Below are 14701 nucleotides of genomic sequence, written 5' to 3' on the forward strand. Positions count from 1 at the left end.
GCATAAGAATGCCTTCAACCAACATTGTGGTTTTTCTGACAAATCTCCAGTTTAAACACCGGAAACTGAAACAGAACAGTAACGTGCATGATGTTCAGGTAGGGATGGTCCTTTATCTTATCTTTTATTGCATCCTCTACTTCTCACAGCACCTCTCCTTTTCCATTTGCACAATGTTGCATTTACATGTTTCGCAAGAGGTTGAAAAGTCGGTCATACCAATTACGAAAGTCAGTGAGACAGTGTTAATAAGAGTGGGTGTATAGGAACATGTAAGATACTGTACAATGACTGTCAGTAGTTGAACATAGAAACAATTTTAAAACAGCAAAGACCTTTCAGCATGTCTGTGGTTCAGGGAAGGAAATGGTATTTGAAACTAAAAACGTCCATACAACTACAGCTAGAATCTTCATGTCCATCCATCAACTCAAAAAATAATGAAAACACAAAAAGTAGAAAATTACACCATCGCACTTGAACAACTGAAATACCATCTCTTGAGAACTTCCTAATGTGACTCCTTAAAAGCATATGTTACATGAGTACTTTATCAGACTTTTAACTGATGCATTAATTTACATGGAGACCAAAAGTGTGAAGTCTATCAACAAGCAAAGTTCTCATGCATGACAATAACTATGTAGCAATAGTGTGGCATCTGGGAGCATTGAGCTGATGTTTGCAGGTCCCAATTACCACGGGGACTCAGGGTCACAAACTGAAAAAAAAAAAATAGTGAGTCTGGTGAAGCCAGGCTACTGTCCCATCTCAATAAAGGCAAAAAGTTAATTAGCAAATAGATTTTGTGTGTGTGTGTGTGTGCATGTTTCTGCTTAGCTGCATGTGTGTGTGTGGGTGTGTTTGTGCATGTGTGTGTGCGTATATGTGTTTGTGTTTATGTGTGTGTGTGTGTGTGCTTGTGTGCCATGCCTGTGTGTGTATGTGCGGGCGTGTGTGCATACATATGCCTGCATGTCTACTGTGTGTGTATATGTGTGTGTTTGGGCTCTATTTTGACGATCAATAATGCGGCGCAAAGCTTATTCCTATCTTGCATTAATTTACATGGTGGCCAAAGTGTGAAGTCTATCAACAAGCAAAGTTCTCATGCATGACAATAACTATGAAGCAATAGTGTGGTATCTGGGAGCATTGAGCTGACTCATGTTTGCATGCACAGTATTTGTACCACATTCAGGTCCCAATAGACTCAGGGTCACAAACCTCGCCTTCAAATTCTGTGCAGGTTTTGAACCTGTTAGCCAAAGATACTTGCAATTACAACTTACAACTTGTACAATTACAATGCAATCATTAAAATAAGTGAATATAGGATGGGTTGAAATGGCCCCTGGAGGCCCCAGCCGTGGCGCGGCTGGCTGGGGCACCTGCACCGTACGCCGGCGACCCGGGTTCCGTGGTTCCCGCCCCGTGGTCCTTTCCGGATCCCACCCCGACTCTCTCTCCCACTCGCTTCCTGTCATTCTCTACTGTCCTGTAAATTAAAGGCATAAAAGGGCAAAAAACTATATTTAAAAAAAAAGAAATGGCCCCTGGAGGCCAATACACACAACAATTGGTCACCTTAGGCCCTACGGTTCTCGAGATATTGAGAGAAAACTGTGTCCAGCCAGCTGCAGGCCAGTTGGTGTACAGTCACTAAATTTACACATAAATTAATTTATTGTATGGCCCTACGAAGTTTCATGCACCCCGGTCTTTCAGTGTCCCGGGAATCGTAAAATAAAATAAAAAATCCAGACAAAAAAAACTCTTGACTAAACCTATATGATCGCCTCTTCACTACGCGGTGGTCTTAATTACTGTTAAGAGTCAAGCAATTTTTTTTTTGCCCTCACTAAAACGGAGATGGTGACAAGGTTTCCAGGTTCTGAAAACAGACTTATCGTGCTAATAAAGCGGTTGGGCCTGGAAATGACATGTGACGACGGACTGCAAAACCAAATTGTGCTTGTGCAGAAGGGATAAACTAAGGACTGTGCAGGTCTATGAACCTGGTCTTGCATGTAACGCCATTTTGGCAAGACTTGTCTGGATGACAGTTAATCCATTAACTAAAGACCATGGACGGATTATGAACTTTCGGGCCCCTGGGCCCAGATGTATTAACCCTTAAAGGTGTAGGTTTTTGAACGTTCTAAGTTCCGCAACAATTGAAGGTTCTAAAATTCTATGTTGAATTCAATGAACCCAGATATTCTTTAGAACGTTCATTTCTTAACATTCCCGTCACACTGGTGTGACGGTACTCCTTTAAGGGTTAAGGGCCCCCCACTAATTGTCGCATATGTGGGAGGGGGGTTTGGGGGTCCTGCCCCAGAATTTTTTTTATTTGTTTGATGTGATTTACTGTATTCTGGTGCATTTTGGGGATGGGCAATTTAATTCAATCAGATTCATAGCCTACATCCTGATTTGTTGATATTGAGGCAATGATTCCATGCAAAGGCTTGGGCTTCAGGGCCCTCTGACCCCTTGGGCCTGGGTCCGGTAGGCCCATGCAGTAATCCATCCCTGCTAAAGACTGCTGTGATCTTTCCTCTTCCTTTTAAATATTTTATGTATATGTTAATATAAACATGTAAACTGTGCAATGATTGATGGGTCTGTTAGGACTGTCATTATGTTACTTTTGAATCTACAGTGAGGACCAATCACAAAACCATCCCAATCGTAATGCCCCTAGCTTCCCCAAAACACACACACACACTTTCTCCAGGTCTGCTTCTGCAATTCTCATTACTGTTCAAGCTCTAGTTTCCTGCTTCAGATCCATTCGGTTTGCCTTCCTCACCAAACCCTCTGTTACACATTCAGTGTAATAAAACCATGCGGTTCAGGTATGGAGGGAGCATACTTTAGTCTAGACCAGTGTTTCTCAAACTTTTTCAGACGAAGGACCACTTAACCAATAAAAAATAAACGCACGGAGCACCTAGCTAAAAGATTAGACCTACTTCAACAGTATATTACACAATAGGCCACTGAACCACCTTGCTCATTGTCTTTGGCAGCCGTGGCCTACTGGTTAACGCTTCGGACTTGTAACCGGAGGGGCTGGTTCGAACCCCGACCACTAGGAACGGCTGAAGTGCTCTTGAGCAAGGCACCTAACCCCTCACTGCTCCCTGAGCGCCGCTGTTGTAGCAGGCAGCTCACTGCGTTGGGATTAGTGTGTGCTTCACCTCACTGTGTGCTGAGTGTGTTTCACTAATTCACGGACTGGGATAAATGCAGAGACCAAATTTCACTCACGGGATCAAAAAGAGTATATATACTTATACTTATATACTTTGCTTATTGTGTCAAGAGGATTCATATGATTTAAACTGCCATATCTTACATAGACAGTGTTGCAGAACTGTTTGGATTTACATACAAGTTGGTTCAATATTGCAAACAACTCCTCTATTTTATACAGTCCATGTAATACAAATTGAGCTATCAATAATATAGGATATTTGGTTGAAGACAAGAAACTTTAGCACTGTCTGAGATTTACTGAGATATATGGTCAATGTGTGCATGCTGTCTAGAGTATGGTGACTCATTCTTAATGATCCATCATGTGTTTGTACAGACACATCAATAATTAATTTACTTCTTCAAATCTGTTCAATGTATGTGCATGCATTTTATCTGTTATTTCAGATAGAACTTTGCAGTCTGTCAGGTAGTCCTGAGTTAACATGAGATAAGTATTGTGTACTCCAATAAGTTATCAATGACCATCTAACTTTTGTAGGTGCACTGAAAAAAAAAAAAAAACAGGTTTCAGTTCCTTGCTCTTAGCCAATAAAAAGGCCATGTATATTAAACCAGAGTTGATGCGTTAGTCTCCCAGAATCGTGTCTGCTGTCATGATGCACCTCCACCAGCTTCTCAATATTGTCTTGGTCATGCTGCCTGTCTTCAATCAAGGTAATTAATGCAATAAATACAAACTTTGTGAAATCTAAGCAGTGCTGTACTTTAGTCAGCCTTTTTTAGTAATTTCAATCATTACCTACCGGCATTAAATGGCTGATTCAACAAGTCAATTATGTGTAGAGTATGGAGTCTACAATATGCCTGCTGTTTATTCATGCACAGTTGGTTTCACATATCTGGATGGTATCAATCAGATTATGAAAACCAAATAGGCCTGATGCCTAATAGGCAATTTTCGTCTGTCAACGCATATTCTTGCAGACTTCCACATATGGAATAATTCTAAAGGATCACTGTTGAAGGTCAAAGCATCAGTAATTATGTTGATAGCAAGTTAAGTAACTAATAATTAGCCATCAGTACCAGTATTTCAACACCACATGGTTGCATGACATTCTATCACTGTAGGAGTGTAAGGATCATTTTCTTTTTACTGAAATAATCTAGGGTGCTTGTGTATCTATAGGGGACTGCATGCGAGACAACATCATCGGTGGACATGTGGCAAAACCTCACAGCCGTCCCTACATGGTATTAATACTGTACGAAAGTCAGAAAACTATTTGGATGGAATGCGATGGTTTCCTTGTGAGGGAGGATTTTGTGATGACAGCAGCTCACTGCAAAGGAATGTGAGTTGATCAGCTTTTGTAGGCTCCATTCAACATATAACTTTACAAAATATCCAAACAATTCAATCATACAGATGTTGACCAATAGCCTAGCCTAGATTGTGGTTTCATCTCTCAAGGTAACATAAAAAGAGGTCAGTGTAGCCTAATGGTAAATATTTCTCCTACATTATTAGCTGAGCACTTTGTTTTTCAGGCGAATGTTTGTTTTCCCTGGTGTCCATGACAAGTCAGAATTAGACAAAAACCTACGAGTGGAAGCTACACCATTTGCCCATCCCAACTACACTTCAAACAAAAATGAAGTGAAAAATGATATTATGCTACTGAAGGTAAACTGCGTAGGCCTAGTTGGTTCATATAACTTTGTTCCTTTGTGTTGAATGACCTTTGACAATATTGCATTTCACATGTCATTGCAGCTCAAGCAAAATGTTACGCTTACCAACAAGGTGGGGCTGTTAGCACTTCTTGAGAAAAAAAATGCCATCCCAACAACAGACTGTCTGGTCTCAGGATGGGGTTCAACGGTTTTTAACCACCCAAAAAACTCAGACTTGTTGAGAGAAGTTAATGTTACTATTAACACCTCTCTCAACTGTGACACCCCGGCAACAATCTGTACTAGAGGATCTATAGGCCCTTTTCAGGTAAGTGAGCAAATTATGCTTACAACCTTGTTGATGGTGTTTAAAATGTTAGAGTTGAGCTGGATTACATTTTACCTGCAATTTACAGGGGGACTCTGGAGGCCCACTGGTTTGTGGTGAAGTTGCGTGTGGGGTGGTGTCTGCATGCAAATTTGACGGTGAAACCTACACCCACTACTACACTCGGATTGCTCACTTCCGCCACTGGATTGACAAGATGATGAATACCAGCCATTAAAACACCTAGCTGCAACAATATTTGATAACGGAATAAATCAATGTGGAACTAATTTTCTGTAAATCAACTGGTTAAATCAGTCTCCTTCAACCCAAAGTTTTCAATGTCTTAGGTCCCTGAATTATTCATCAGATGTCTTTTTCAAGCTATAAGCTACATGTCCAAGACAAGTTGGAGAACTCTGAATCATTATTGTGCCTTATATGTCCATGTATTCATCAGTGCATTAAAGTGTTTGAAAATGTTCTAATGGGCTGGTTGTCTATTTGAACAAAAAAGCCAACACTGTTTTTATGAGACATAACTGCCCCCTAGTGTTGCTTTGAAGACTGAGCATCATGACCCAATTCAGCAGCAATTCTTTTTTAAAGTGAGAGTACAGAAAATGCACACACTACCCCAAAGAAATGAACCAATCATCTATCCAAGTAACACTACAGGAGCACTAATTGAATACCAGTACCTGGTCCAAAGCCTAGCTACAGGCTAAGTACAGCAAATTGAGATAAAGCAAAAGTCTGACTAGTATAAGTTAACATTGGCATACGAATGCCATAATCACTATTCAATTTTGTGGTTTAGAACACAAATTCCTGTGGAGCAGTAAGGAAGACTACTGATTAAGCGGAGGTTTTCTGATATGATTGTGTAATTGGTCATTCATCAACACTGAATATAAACATACTCAAGTTCTAAATTTACTGTGCACTGCATTCATGTCAAGGGAGTTCAGTTCTAAATATGTGGGAGAAGGTCCTCAGAAGGCTGTTAAACAGTCAGTATTTTCACAATTGCATATATTCCAAATAGCTTGCAGTATTAACACTTTAGATGTTAAAGTTTTGTTCAGTGAACACACACAAATTGGCAAAACACCCACTGACATAAGTAAACCCTTGACGCAAAAAAAATGAACGAATGGCCATATTCTCCAGCACAATTTCCTTTATTAGAGAAAAAGAAATTCAAAGTATACCACAGGATTTCCATGGGCAAATCTACCAACGTTCTCCCTAGCCTGCAGCTGCCTGTTGGGAGTGGTTCCTTTACATCAGGAAAGTCTTCTTCCTGTGCAGAACCTGAATTAGCCAAAGACAGTGACATGGTTTTTAATGGTCGACACTGACATGACTCAAAATTAGAAAATGTTGTAAAACAAGTTAAGACCATCACTTTGAACATGGCACTTTTCTCTGCACACATAGAACAAATAGGCCTAGGCCAGCGGTTCCCAAGCTTTTTTCCCCCGCGTACCACCTTCTACAACCCGACTCTGCTCGCGTACCCCCACCATCCGAAAAGTAACATTCTATTGACGCATTCCAGGCATCATGTTTAATTAGCCACCCTACATAACAAATAACAAAATCAAAATGTGCAACTGGTCTATGAGCTCCAAAAAAAAAAAAAAAAAATGTGTGAACATTAGACTGGTTAGATAGCACCTCACTGCAAACCACACACTGTGGCTTTGGGCAGTGTCTCCCAATCCACATGAAGCCTAGGTCTATATGCCTCATCATAGGCTACTTTTGTTTTTTTCGCAGTCTTTTCTGTCTCCTTTCTTTTATCTCCCTGCGCCCCACCTCCATCATTCCGCACCCCCCCCCCTCATCCCATCGTTACCCATCTCCTGCTCTGTTTCTCTTGCTTCTCTTCAATCGCTTTAATTAGGCCTTTTGGACAGTGTCCCTGTTTTTAGCCAGTTTTCCATGTCTGCATAGCCTTCTATCTAGCCTCTACTTCCACGAAACTAGCACGCCAGATATTCTGGCTGCCTGCAGGAAATCACATGCATTGTGGGTAGCATATTTTTTAAATCAAAACACAGCCTGCTATAGATTCCTTTAATTTCAAGTTTCAATATTATAACCCAATTCAAAATTATTATTTTTGAATTAATTCGATTAATTAGTCATTTCTAACACCTTTCCGACATTGCCCTTTTCATCTCGCGTACCCCCTAGTAGCAGCTCGCGTACCGCTCCAGTTTGGGAATCCCTGGCCTAGGCGATGGATGCTGCATTCCCAGAGATGGGGAGTCGAGTCTGAACGTATGAGCGTATGTCCTTTGCTATAATGCGCAACGTAACGAATGCGCCATGTACGTGCACTCACATGATTTCATAGACCATGGCGACAACAAGTCTTCCCGGAGTTGTGCCTTTTATCATTACTTTCGGTTACAATAACTTCATGCACAATGTAAATAAGCGAACAGCTACATGCAAAATATGTGGCACCAGGATCAATTATGCCAGTTCAACGTCTAATTTCACCAGGCATCTCAAAACGCACCCAGATAGGCCATTAAATTACTAATGAAAGACGTTAAACTTGGCATATCGTCACGGATACCAAGCTAACAATCGCAAGTGTTGTGCTAATGCTGGGAACGGGCAGATTGCATCTTTATAGTTGGCCATATGGTGACAGACTTAGGTTAATATTTCACTAGGTCAGAGGGCTTGAGGGATGAGTTAAGTAGCAGAAGATTAGACTATAGAGTCTTAAATTGAAGACCCAATGCAAGTTCTGGATGTAAACAAAATTAGGCTAGCTCCACGAGTTCACATCCACTCTTGGTTGCCCAAATTTTATTTCAGGAAAAAAAAAAAAAAAAAACATGGAAATGTTGCAGTATAGTTTAGAGCTATTCACCCCAGAACACTACAACAAATTGTAACGAGCAAAAAAACAAAACAAAAAATATTGAAAGAGATCTTTCAATAGATTTTTGAATTCATATTTAACAATACAGTGCTAGGGACAGATCAGATGGCCATAGACTTGAGACTTGGACTCATGACAAAAGAATTGACCTTGCCCCTCAAAAACTTGACCTCGAGCACAAAGACTTGAGACTCTACTTGGACTTCCAAAGTTGTGTGGAATGCACAGAGATGTTCACAAGTCATTTTTTGGAAGTTCCAGAGCCAATCAGTACGCAGCCTAAACTGAGCAGGCCCCAACTTCTGGACTGCAGCTGTGTCTCATGGACTGTCAAAACCTCCATAAGTTACCCATTTTTGCATCTAATTATAAGGAGGCTCAACTACAAGGTGATTAGTTTGTGTCCCTGCCAATTTAAACAGAAACTCTTGACAACTTATGGTCTGTTTGGGGATATAAAGTGTACATTTTCATTTGGGACCAAAACGACAATCAGTTCAATTTTAGTAAGACCAGAAAATGCCATTTACAACTGAATAGCTTCTAGCATATAGGGGTGTGCATACAACTAATTCAAAATAAAGTGTATTATTTGCGTCGTCAACACTGCTATTTTGAGAGTGCATCATCAAGAGCAGATTGACAAAACGCCTTTCATCTTTGTTACGCAGTCCTTGGCAACGAGTCATTAGCAACATAATGCAGTGACAGTCATTAGACCGTAAAATTCGGAGTGGTCTCCCCTTTTATTTTCTGTTGATGTACCATTCCTTCAGGGAGCATATTTTTTCTGCCACGCAAAAAAATAACTATGCATGAGCTGTACACATACAATTTCCAGTGGCAAATATACCTTGGCTTGGTGCACACAAGGACGCCTTGCTCAATCCCCAAGGTCAGGAGCAGAGTCAGATCTTATCCATCAGGATCAAAGAAAGGCCAGTTAACCTGCACAAAGATGAAAAAAACATTCAGATTCAAAATGCATATTTACATTTGTACACTTTACATGGCTTTAACTACTAATTATCCCAAGTTAAACATCTAAACAATGCACAAAACAGTGTATATGGCAGAAGTGAGAACGGGCTAGAGAAGGGGAAATCTGATACATTTTTTTAAACGCCAGTTCAGTGATGCATCTACAGTAACAAGCAATGAAGATGTGCTGACTACAAGCCGTCAAGGAAATAGGGAGCATTCTTGAACATTAAGAGACCATAACTTGGGCACTTCAGGAGTAGTTTGAAAAAAAAAAAAGAAAAAAGTCCAATTGCTTTGATCTATCAGCAAGATATTGCGGTGTACAGGGCATATTTCAGAGGCTTGGTGTGCGCATGTTTTGTTTCTGAACATTTCCCACACTTGGGACAGTCATTACGTTACAGGACATGCATCGTTTAGGAACATGGTGGAAAAAACATGGTGGCTTTTTTTGGAGCTTTTAAGAGTAGCAAGATGGACATTAAAATGAGAACGGATTGAGGAATGCGAACAGGAGAGCAAAAGTGGTTACCTCACGTTACAGGCCTATCTCCATATATGAACTAGCCAAGAGAGCCAGCTTTCATCTCGTGTCGGTAGGCACACGCGTTTCACATGTCGGTAGGCCAAAACACTTCATTCTCCAAGGACTTTGTGGATTTCCAAAATGCAGAGATTTCTTGGACGCAATGAAGCATTACACAGAACCAGTGCCAACTCAATAGTTCTATTACTACAGCAACATTATATTTGGGTGTTCTTAAAGTACTCAATTCCAGCCCACCCACAATAGAGTATCAAGTAACCTAAAGCCTCACTGGAGACTGTGACAAACCTTACCACTACTAACTAAATCCCGAAACATCCCAGCCACCCTTTACAGCTGCATTCAGATTAATGAAAACCCCTTAACTACAATGTAAGAAGGCAAAACCTGTCTGAGACAATTAGATGACTTTTTGAGGCACAACAAGATCAGTTTTTTCCAATGGCTTGTTTAATAGGCTCCATGAAGCCAAATTTTACAAAAGAAACTGTAAAAAGAAATAAATTTTTCTTAAGAGGTGTTGGTACACAGGACAGTTCACCTCAGAAAGAACAAAAGTGGAGACAATTTAAGAGGTTTTATATTTCAAAGTTCAATCCACCAAAGAGCATACTTTTAAAAATTCATGTTTCAAAGAGTAAAGAACCTCGGGCCACCTGAGGCAGTTTGAATTCACCAGAGGTTGTTTCCCCAGAGAAAGTTCACTCTTTGCTTACTGAATATTTACAACTCTTTAGCCATACCAAGGAGGTCTGCAGGAGACTGGCAGTCCATGACAGCATGCCCACCTTGTTACACTAAAGGTATGCATTACAGACAGGAAGTCGCACAGAACACATCACAGCTAGTCTAGCTTCATTCGAAGATATTGTTTCAATTGATTTTCCTTCAAAGAGCAGGGTCAACACGAATATTCCAGTTCAAGACTACAAAAAAAATAAATGGACTTGTTGCCCTGCTGCGATTGGTCATTCTGAATGGTGGGTCAAAGGACAGATTTTAATTTAGAAGCTATTCGGCTGTGATGAACAAGAGCATTTCACTTACAGCTTAAAACACATTTCAGCCATTTAAAAAGAAAATTAATTCTTTACCCTCTGTGTTCTAGTAAACACTACGAGGGGAAAATTGAACTAAAGGTACAAGAATTTTCATGGTCATTCATGTTTACAACAACTAAATACTACAGGATCTCACACTGCCTTGCGGATGGAGACCCTGAAAATTATTCAACACAATAAAAAAGGACTCAAAAATTCTGTTGTATGACTGATGGAATACTGGAACCAGGAAACACCATAAAAAAAATCTTCGAAGAGCGCATCTTTTTAAATACAGCCAGCGCAGGGATGATCTTGGTATCAGGAAGTTTTTTTACTCGTGTGTAGCTGAGGACAAAAAGTAGGCAAAGGTGTAAAGGCACTGCAGGATTCGGACATTCTTTTTTCACACAACGAACTGTAACCAAAGAGCAAGGAGTGCCTTCACTAGAGGCTCATATGGATGAGGTACTGAAGTAGGTCACTAAAGATGCGGGGAATGAGTTTCAACACCTTCCTCATGGGTGACAGACTTTTTTAAACTCCCTCTTTTAGCAGTGGTTGGACTGAACATACAGGCTACTTCCAATCAGGACGGATGGAAAGGGACAAAGGACTGCTCGAGTCTGGTGAGGACTTTACCCTACTGCAATAAAAGCAACTGCACAATTAAAATCTTGGATACATACCATAACTGTCGTAGCTGTCTCTGTAGGAACCGCCCTCGTAACCTCCCGAACTTCTGAAACAAATAATTTGGTCATTTTTTATGGAAAATTCCTAGAACACTAGTTGTGAATGCACTTTTTGTTTGCAACTTGTACGCCTCAGCCACGCAAATGAGATGCAAGATGTACACCAACCTGCTCCCCCTGTAGCCGCCGCCGCCGCCACCTCCTGACGAATATCCACCGCTGCTCCTGTAGCCGCCGCCACCGCCGCCGCCATAGCTCCTGTCCCCGCTGCTGTAGCTCCTTTCTCCGCCGCCATATGATCTGTCACCACCATAACTTCTTTCGCTGCTGCCGCCATATCCCCGGTCTCCCCCGTAGCTTCTTTCTCCTCCGTAGCTTCCACCTCCTGGTAAAGCATAACCACAGGCAAACAAGGTTGTGTTCTCTAAGGTCAGGGGTCAACATGAACAGGACAAAACTAATTCTTCCACTTGATGGCTACACATCTGATGGCTTAGATTTCATTGGACTTGCATCAACATTGTCGCATTGCATGCAGGTCAGTTCAGGACTTCAGGCCACACTGTAGTAGGATATTGGTCTGACATTGGCCATATTTATTATTAACAAAATGTGAACAGCCACACAAACTCAGAATGAGCAAAAACAGAATTCAAAAAATGGATTGAAGACAGAATTAGAGGTCTTAGCCTCACCTCTACCTCTTCCACCACGGAATCCTCCTCTGAAGCCACCTCCACCTCTCCTGAAGCCTCCACCAGACCTGCCTCCAGACTTTCCAGCCTCGTCGACTCTGATCATTCTGCCATCTACAGACTACAGAGAGGTGCATGTTATAGCAAGAGCAATGCAACAGAGGTGCATGTTATAGCAATAGCAATGTCATTTAAGGATGTTGTTCACTAGTGGGAAATGTGGACTTACTTTGCCATTCATTGCAAACATTGCATCCTTGGCATCTTCTGGATTTTCAAAAGTAACAAAGCCAAAGCCTCTTGACCGGTCTGTCTCCCTGTCTCTGATTACATCGACTGTAACAGAAGAGAAATTGCACACACAAATCAGGATTTAGGTGATCCAATCATGTATAATTTAATAATGTACTGAATCATACATCTATATCTACATACAAACCTTTTGAGATGGTTCCATATTTGGAGAAAGCTTCTTCCAAAGACTGCTCATTTGTATCATAGCTGAGCCCACCAACGAAAAGCTTTCCTTCGTCAGACATAATTTACCTGTGCGGAAAAATGGAGGGAAACGGTCAATACATTCATCGAGACATTCATATTTCTTATGGCTTGTTCAACTCTGGCAAAAACTCCAGTCACAAAAAAAAAAAAAAAAGAGTAATTTTGCATGCCAAATTAGATTACTCAGGCTAGTCATTTAGCACACTACTATGCAAATGGAGTCATCAACTTGACCTTATGAATTAACAATCAGCATTTAGTTGGTGATACAAGCATAAAATGTACAGGCAGTTCACTTTTAGGGCTGCTTAAGAAATTAATGTCTTCAAAACACATTAATGCTTGTGAAATCTGACGCTTGCATCCCTAAGTGACCAATTCAGCCAAATGTGCAGTAGTTGCCCCACTATAGAGGATTTGACACGAAGTCATTCCCAAAACTTAACATGAACAGTCCCACTTCTGTTTAAATCGCATTTGCTTCCTTTAATGTTGGCTGCAATAACTAGGACTGGTTATTTACTAGATATGCATGCATGTCCTAAACAAGTGCAAATCTGATGCACAATTTTGACAGACATCATCAAATCAATCACAACCAATTCAAGCATAGGGGACTGAAAAAAGACTGATCCACTGGCCTAGTCTCACTTGTGTTAGGTGGCGGCCTCTTTACTCCTCCCATCCTTTTAGAGTATAAAAATAATAGTTCGCTTCCAGGGATTTCCCATCCAACCATTCAGAACTTAAAAGCACAGGTGATATGCCTCAGAACTAAATGCTAGCAATCTTAAAATGGTGGCACGCATTTCCTCCTTCCTGTGTCCAATCTCCTTTACTCAACTGACAAGCACCATTCCGCCATGACTGAAATACAAGTCTGTGCTTATGACGCTACCTACAGTAAACACTTTGAATCTCATTTTATGAATAAACTCGTAGCAGTATTTTTATTATCTGAGAAAACCAAGCAATAATGGCAAACGAAAGCAAAAGTCGAAGGAACTTCGTTAACCACCACGTGTGCAACGCCCGTTAATGTGTGGCCCGCAGCCATTTTCTGCTTGCTAACGTTAACGTTAATAATTTCAACCAATTCAGGGTTTACCATAAACATAGAACACATTCAACCATCCCTAGTGTTAGTTACACTTTAAGACAAACAAACATGAAAGATGCTAAAAATCTTAAAGTTTATTTTTTTATCGTCACCACATGCGCGCCTTATCTACATTCACCAGAAATAAACCCGAAGCCCCAACCCCATTCCTTTGTCATGCTGCTATGTGGGTCAGCTCGTCGCAGCCATTTTGTTTCACAAAAAATTAAAACACGATTTTCTTGGCACGACTAAAACGATTACCAAATGAACACTTCGGGGAACCGCACCAAATAAATGTCTTTTACAATATAAAATGTACACCCGTTTTCATGCTTAAGTAGAATAGCATTTCCACAGCTTGGTTCCGATTTGCGCTGCTTGGTATCTCGTAGGCCAATGATAGCTAGGTTAGGTTAGCCAGTCCTGCCGTTTGTTAGCATACCATGTTAGCAAGCTTCTACTTGTTATTAACACATGACTATCGCTGTATAACTATAGCATTTTAATAGGCAACTTCACCCCCACCACACATTGTATTTGTTTGTACTCATATTGCGCAAAATGAGACAAAGCAACAACCCGCTGATGGTACTCACCTTTGTGATGAACAGGAGGCTCTTGGTGAATGATTTTACTTCGCAGGCAGATAGCTAACGAGGAAATGGCGGAAGAAGCGACATCACAGGCTTATAAGAATAACGTGACGTAAACAGCCACGCCCAGAATGTTTATTATCAGTATTGCTTAATCACGTTTTATAATAAACTGAAAGCTTTAATGAACAGTGTTTTTTTGTCCGACACTCATTGGAAAAAACATCCTATGCATATAGCATTAATTCATATTTCGAGTTTTACAGTTGAGAGCTTTCACATAAATTAGGTTGTTTAAAGCTAGCCTTACAGGCAATGACTTTACGCGATTACAAGCCCATAACATTTCTGTCACATTCAGCAAACATCTCCTCACGACCACTAGCTGCCCATTTCG

General features: G+C 40.8%; 2 protein-coding genes across 6 annotated transcripts; one reads left to right on the forward strand and one right to left on the reverse strand.

Moving 5' to 3' along the window:
• Positions 1-3771: 3771 nt before the first annotated feature.
• On the forward strand, positions 3772-5720 carry LOC143117213 (granzyme-like protein 1). The gene is made up of 5 exons (XM_076278787.1): positions 3772-3945; positions 4421-4586; positions 4783-4918; positions 5009-5236; positions 5325-5720. The coding sequence occupies exons 1-5, from the start codon at positions 3885-3887 to the stop codon at positions 5472-5474; spliced, it is 741 nt and encodes a 246-aa protein (XP_076134902.1). The 5' UTR covers positions 3772-3884; the 3' UTR covers positions 5475-5720.
• Positions 5721-6401: 681 nt separating this feature from the next.
• cirbpb (cold inducible RNA binding protein b) lies at positions 6402-14443 on the reverse strand. Of its 5 annotated transcripts, none has more exons than XM_076278793.1 (8): positions 14308-14443; positions 12548-12654; positions 12338-12444; positions 12109-12229; positions 11582-11798; positions 11408-11457; positions 9001-9095; positions 6402-6553 (listed from the first exon to the last, which is right to left on the reverse strand). In XM_076278793.1, the coding sequence occupies exons 2-7, from the start codon at positions 12645-12647 to the stop codon at positions 9091-9093; spliced, it is 600 nt and encodes a 199-aa protein (XP_076134908.1). In that variant the 5' UTR covers positions 12648-12654; positions 14308-14443; the 3' UTR covers positions 6402-6553; positions 9001-9090. The 5 variants fall into 5 exon arrangements, with proteins under 5 accessions (XP_076134908.1, XP_076134907.1, XP_076134906.1 ...); XM_076278792.1 differs by having other exon boundaries at positions 11408-11460; XM_076278791.1 differs by lacking the exons at positions 6402-6553; positions 9001-9095 and adding an exon at positions 10107-11066 and having other exon boundaries at positions 11408-11460; positions 12115-12229.
• Positions 14444-14701: the final 258 nt, after the last annotated feature.

Source organism: Alosa pseudoharengus, unplaced genomic scaffold (assembly GCF_046254945.1).
Source record: "Alosa pseudoharengus isolate Yale_2024_CS ecotype anadromous, Long Island Sound unplaced genomic scaffold, YU_APseudo_1.1 YU_APseudo_1.1_scf_11, whole genome shotgun sequence".
Taxonomy (NCBI): Eukaryota; Metazoa; Chordata; class Actinopteri; order Clupeiformes; family Clupeidae; genus Alosa; species Alosa pseudoharengus.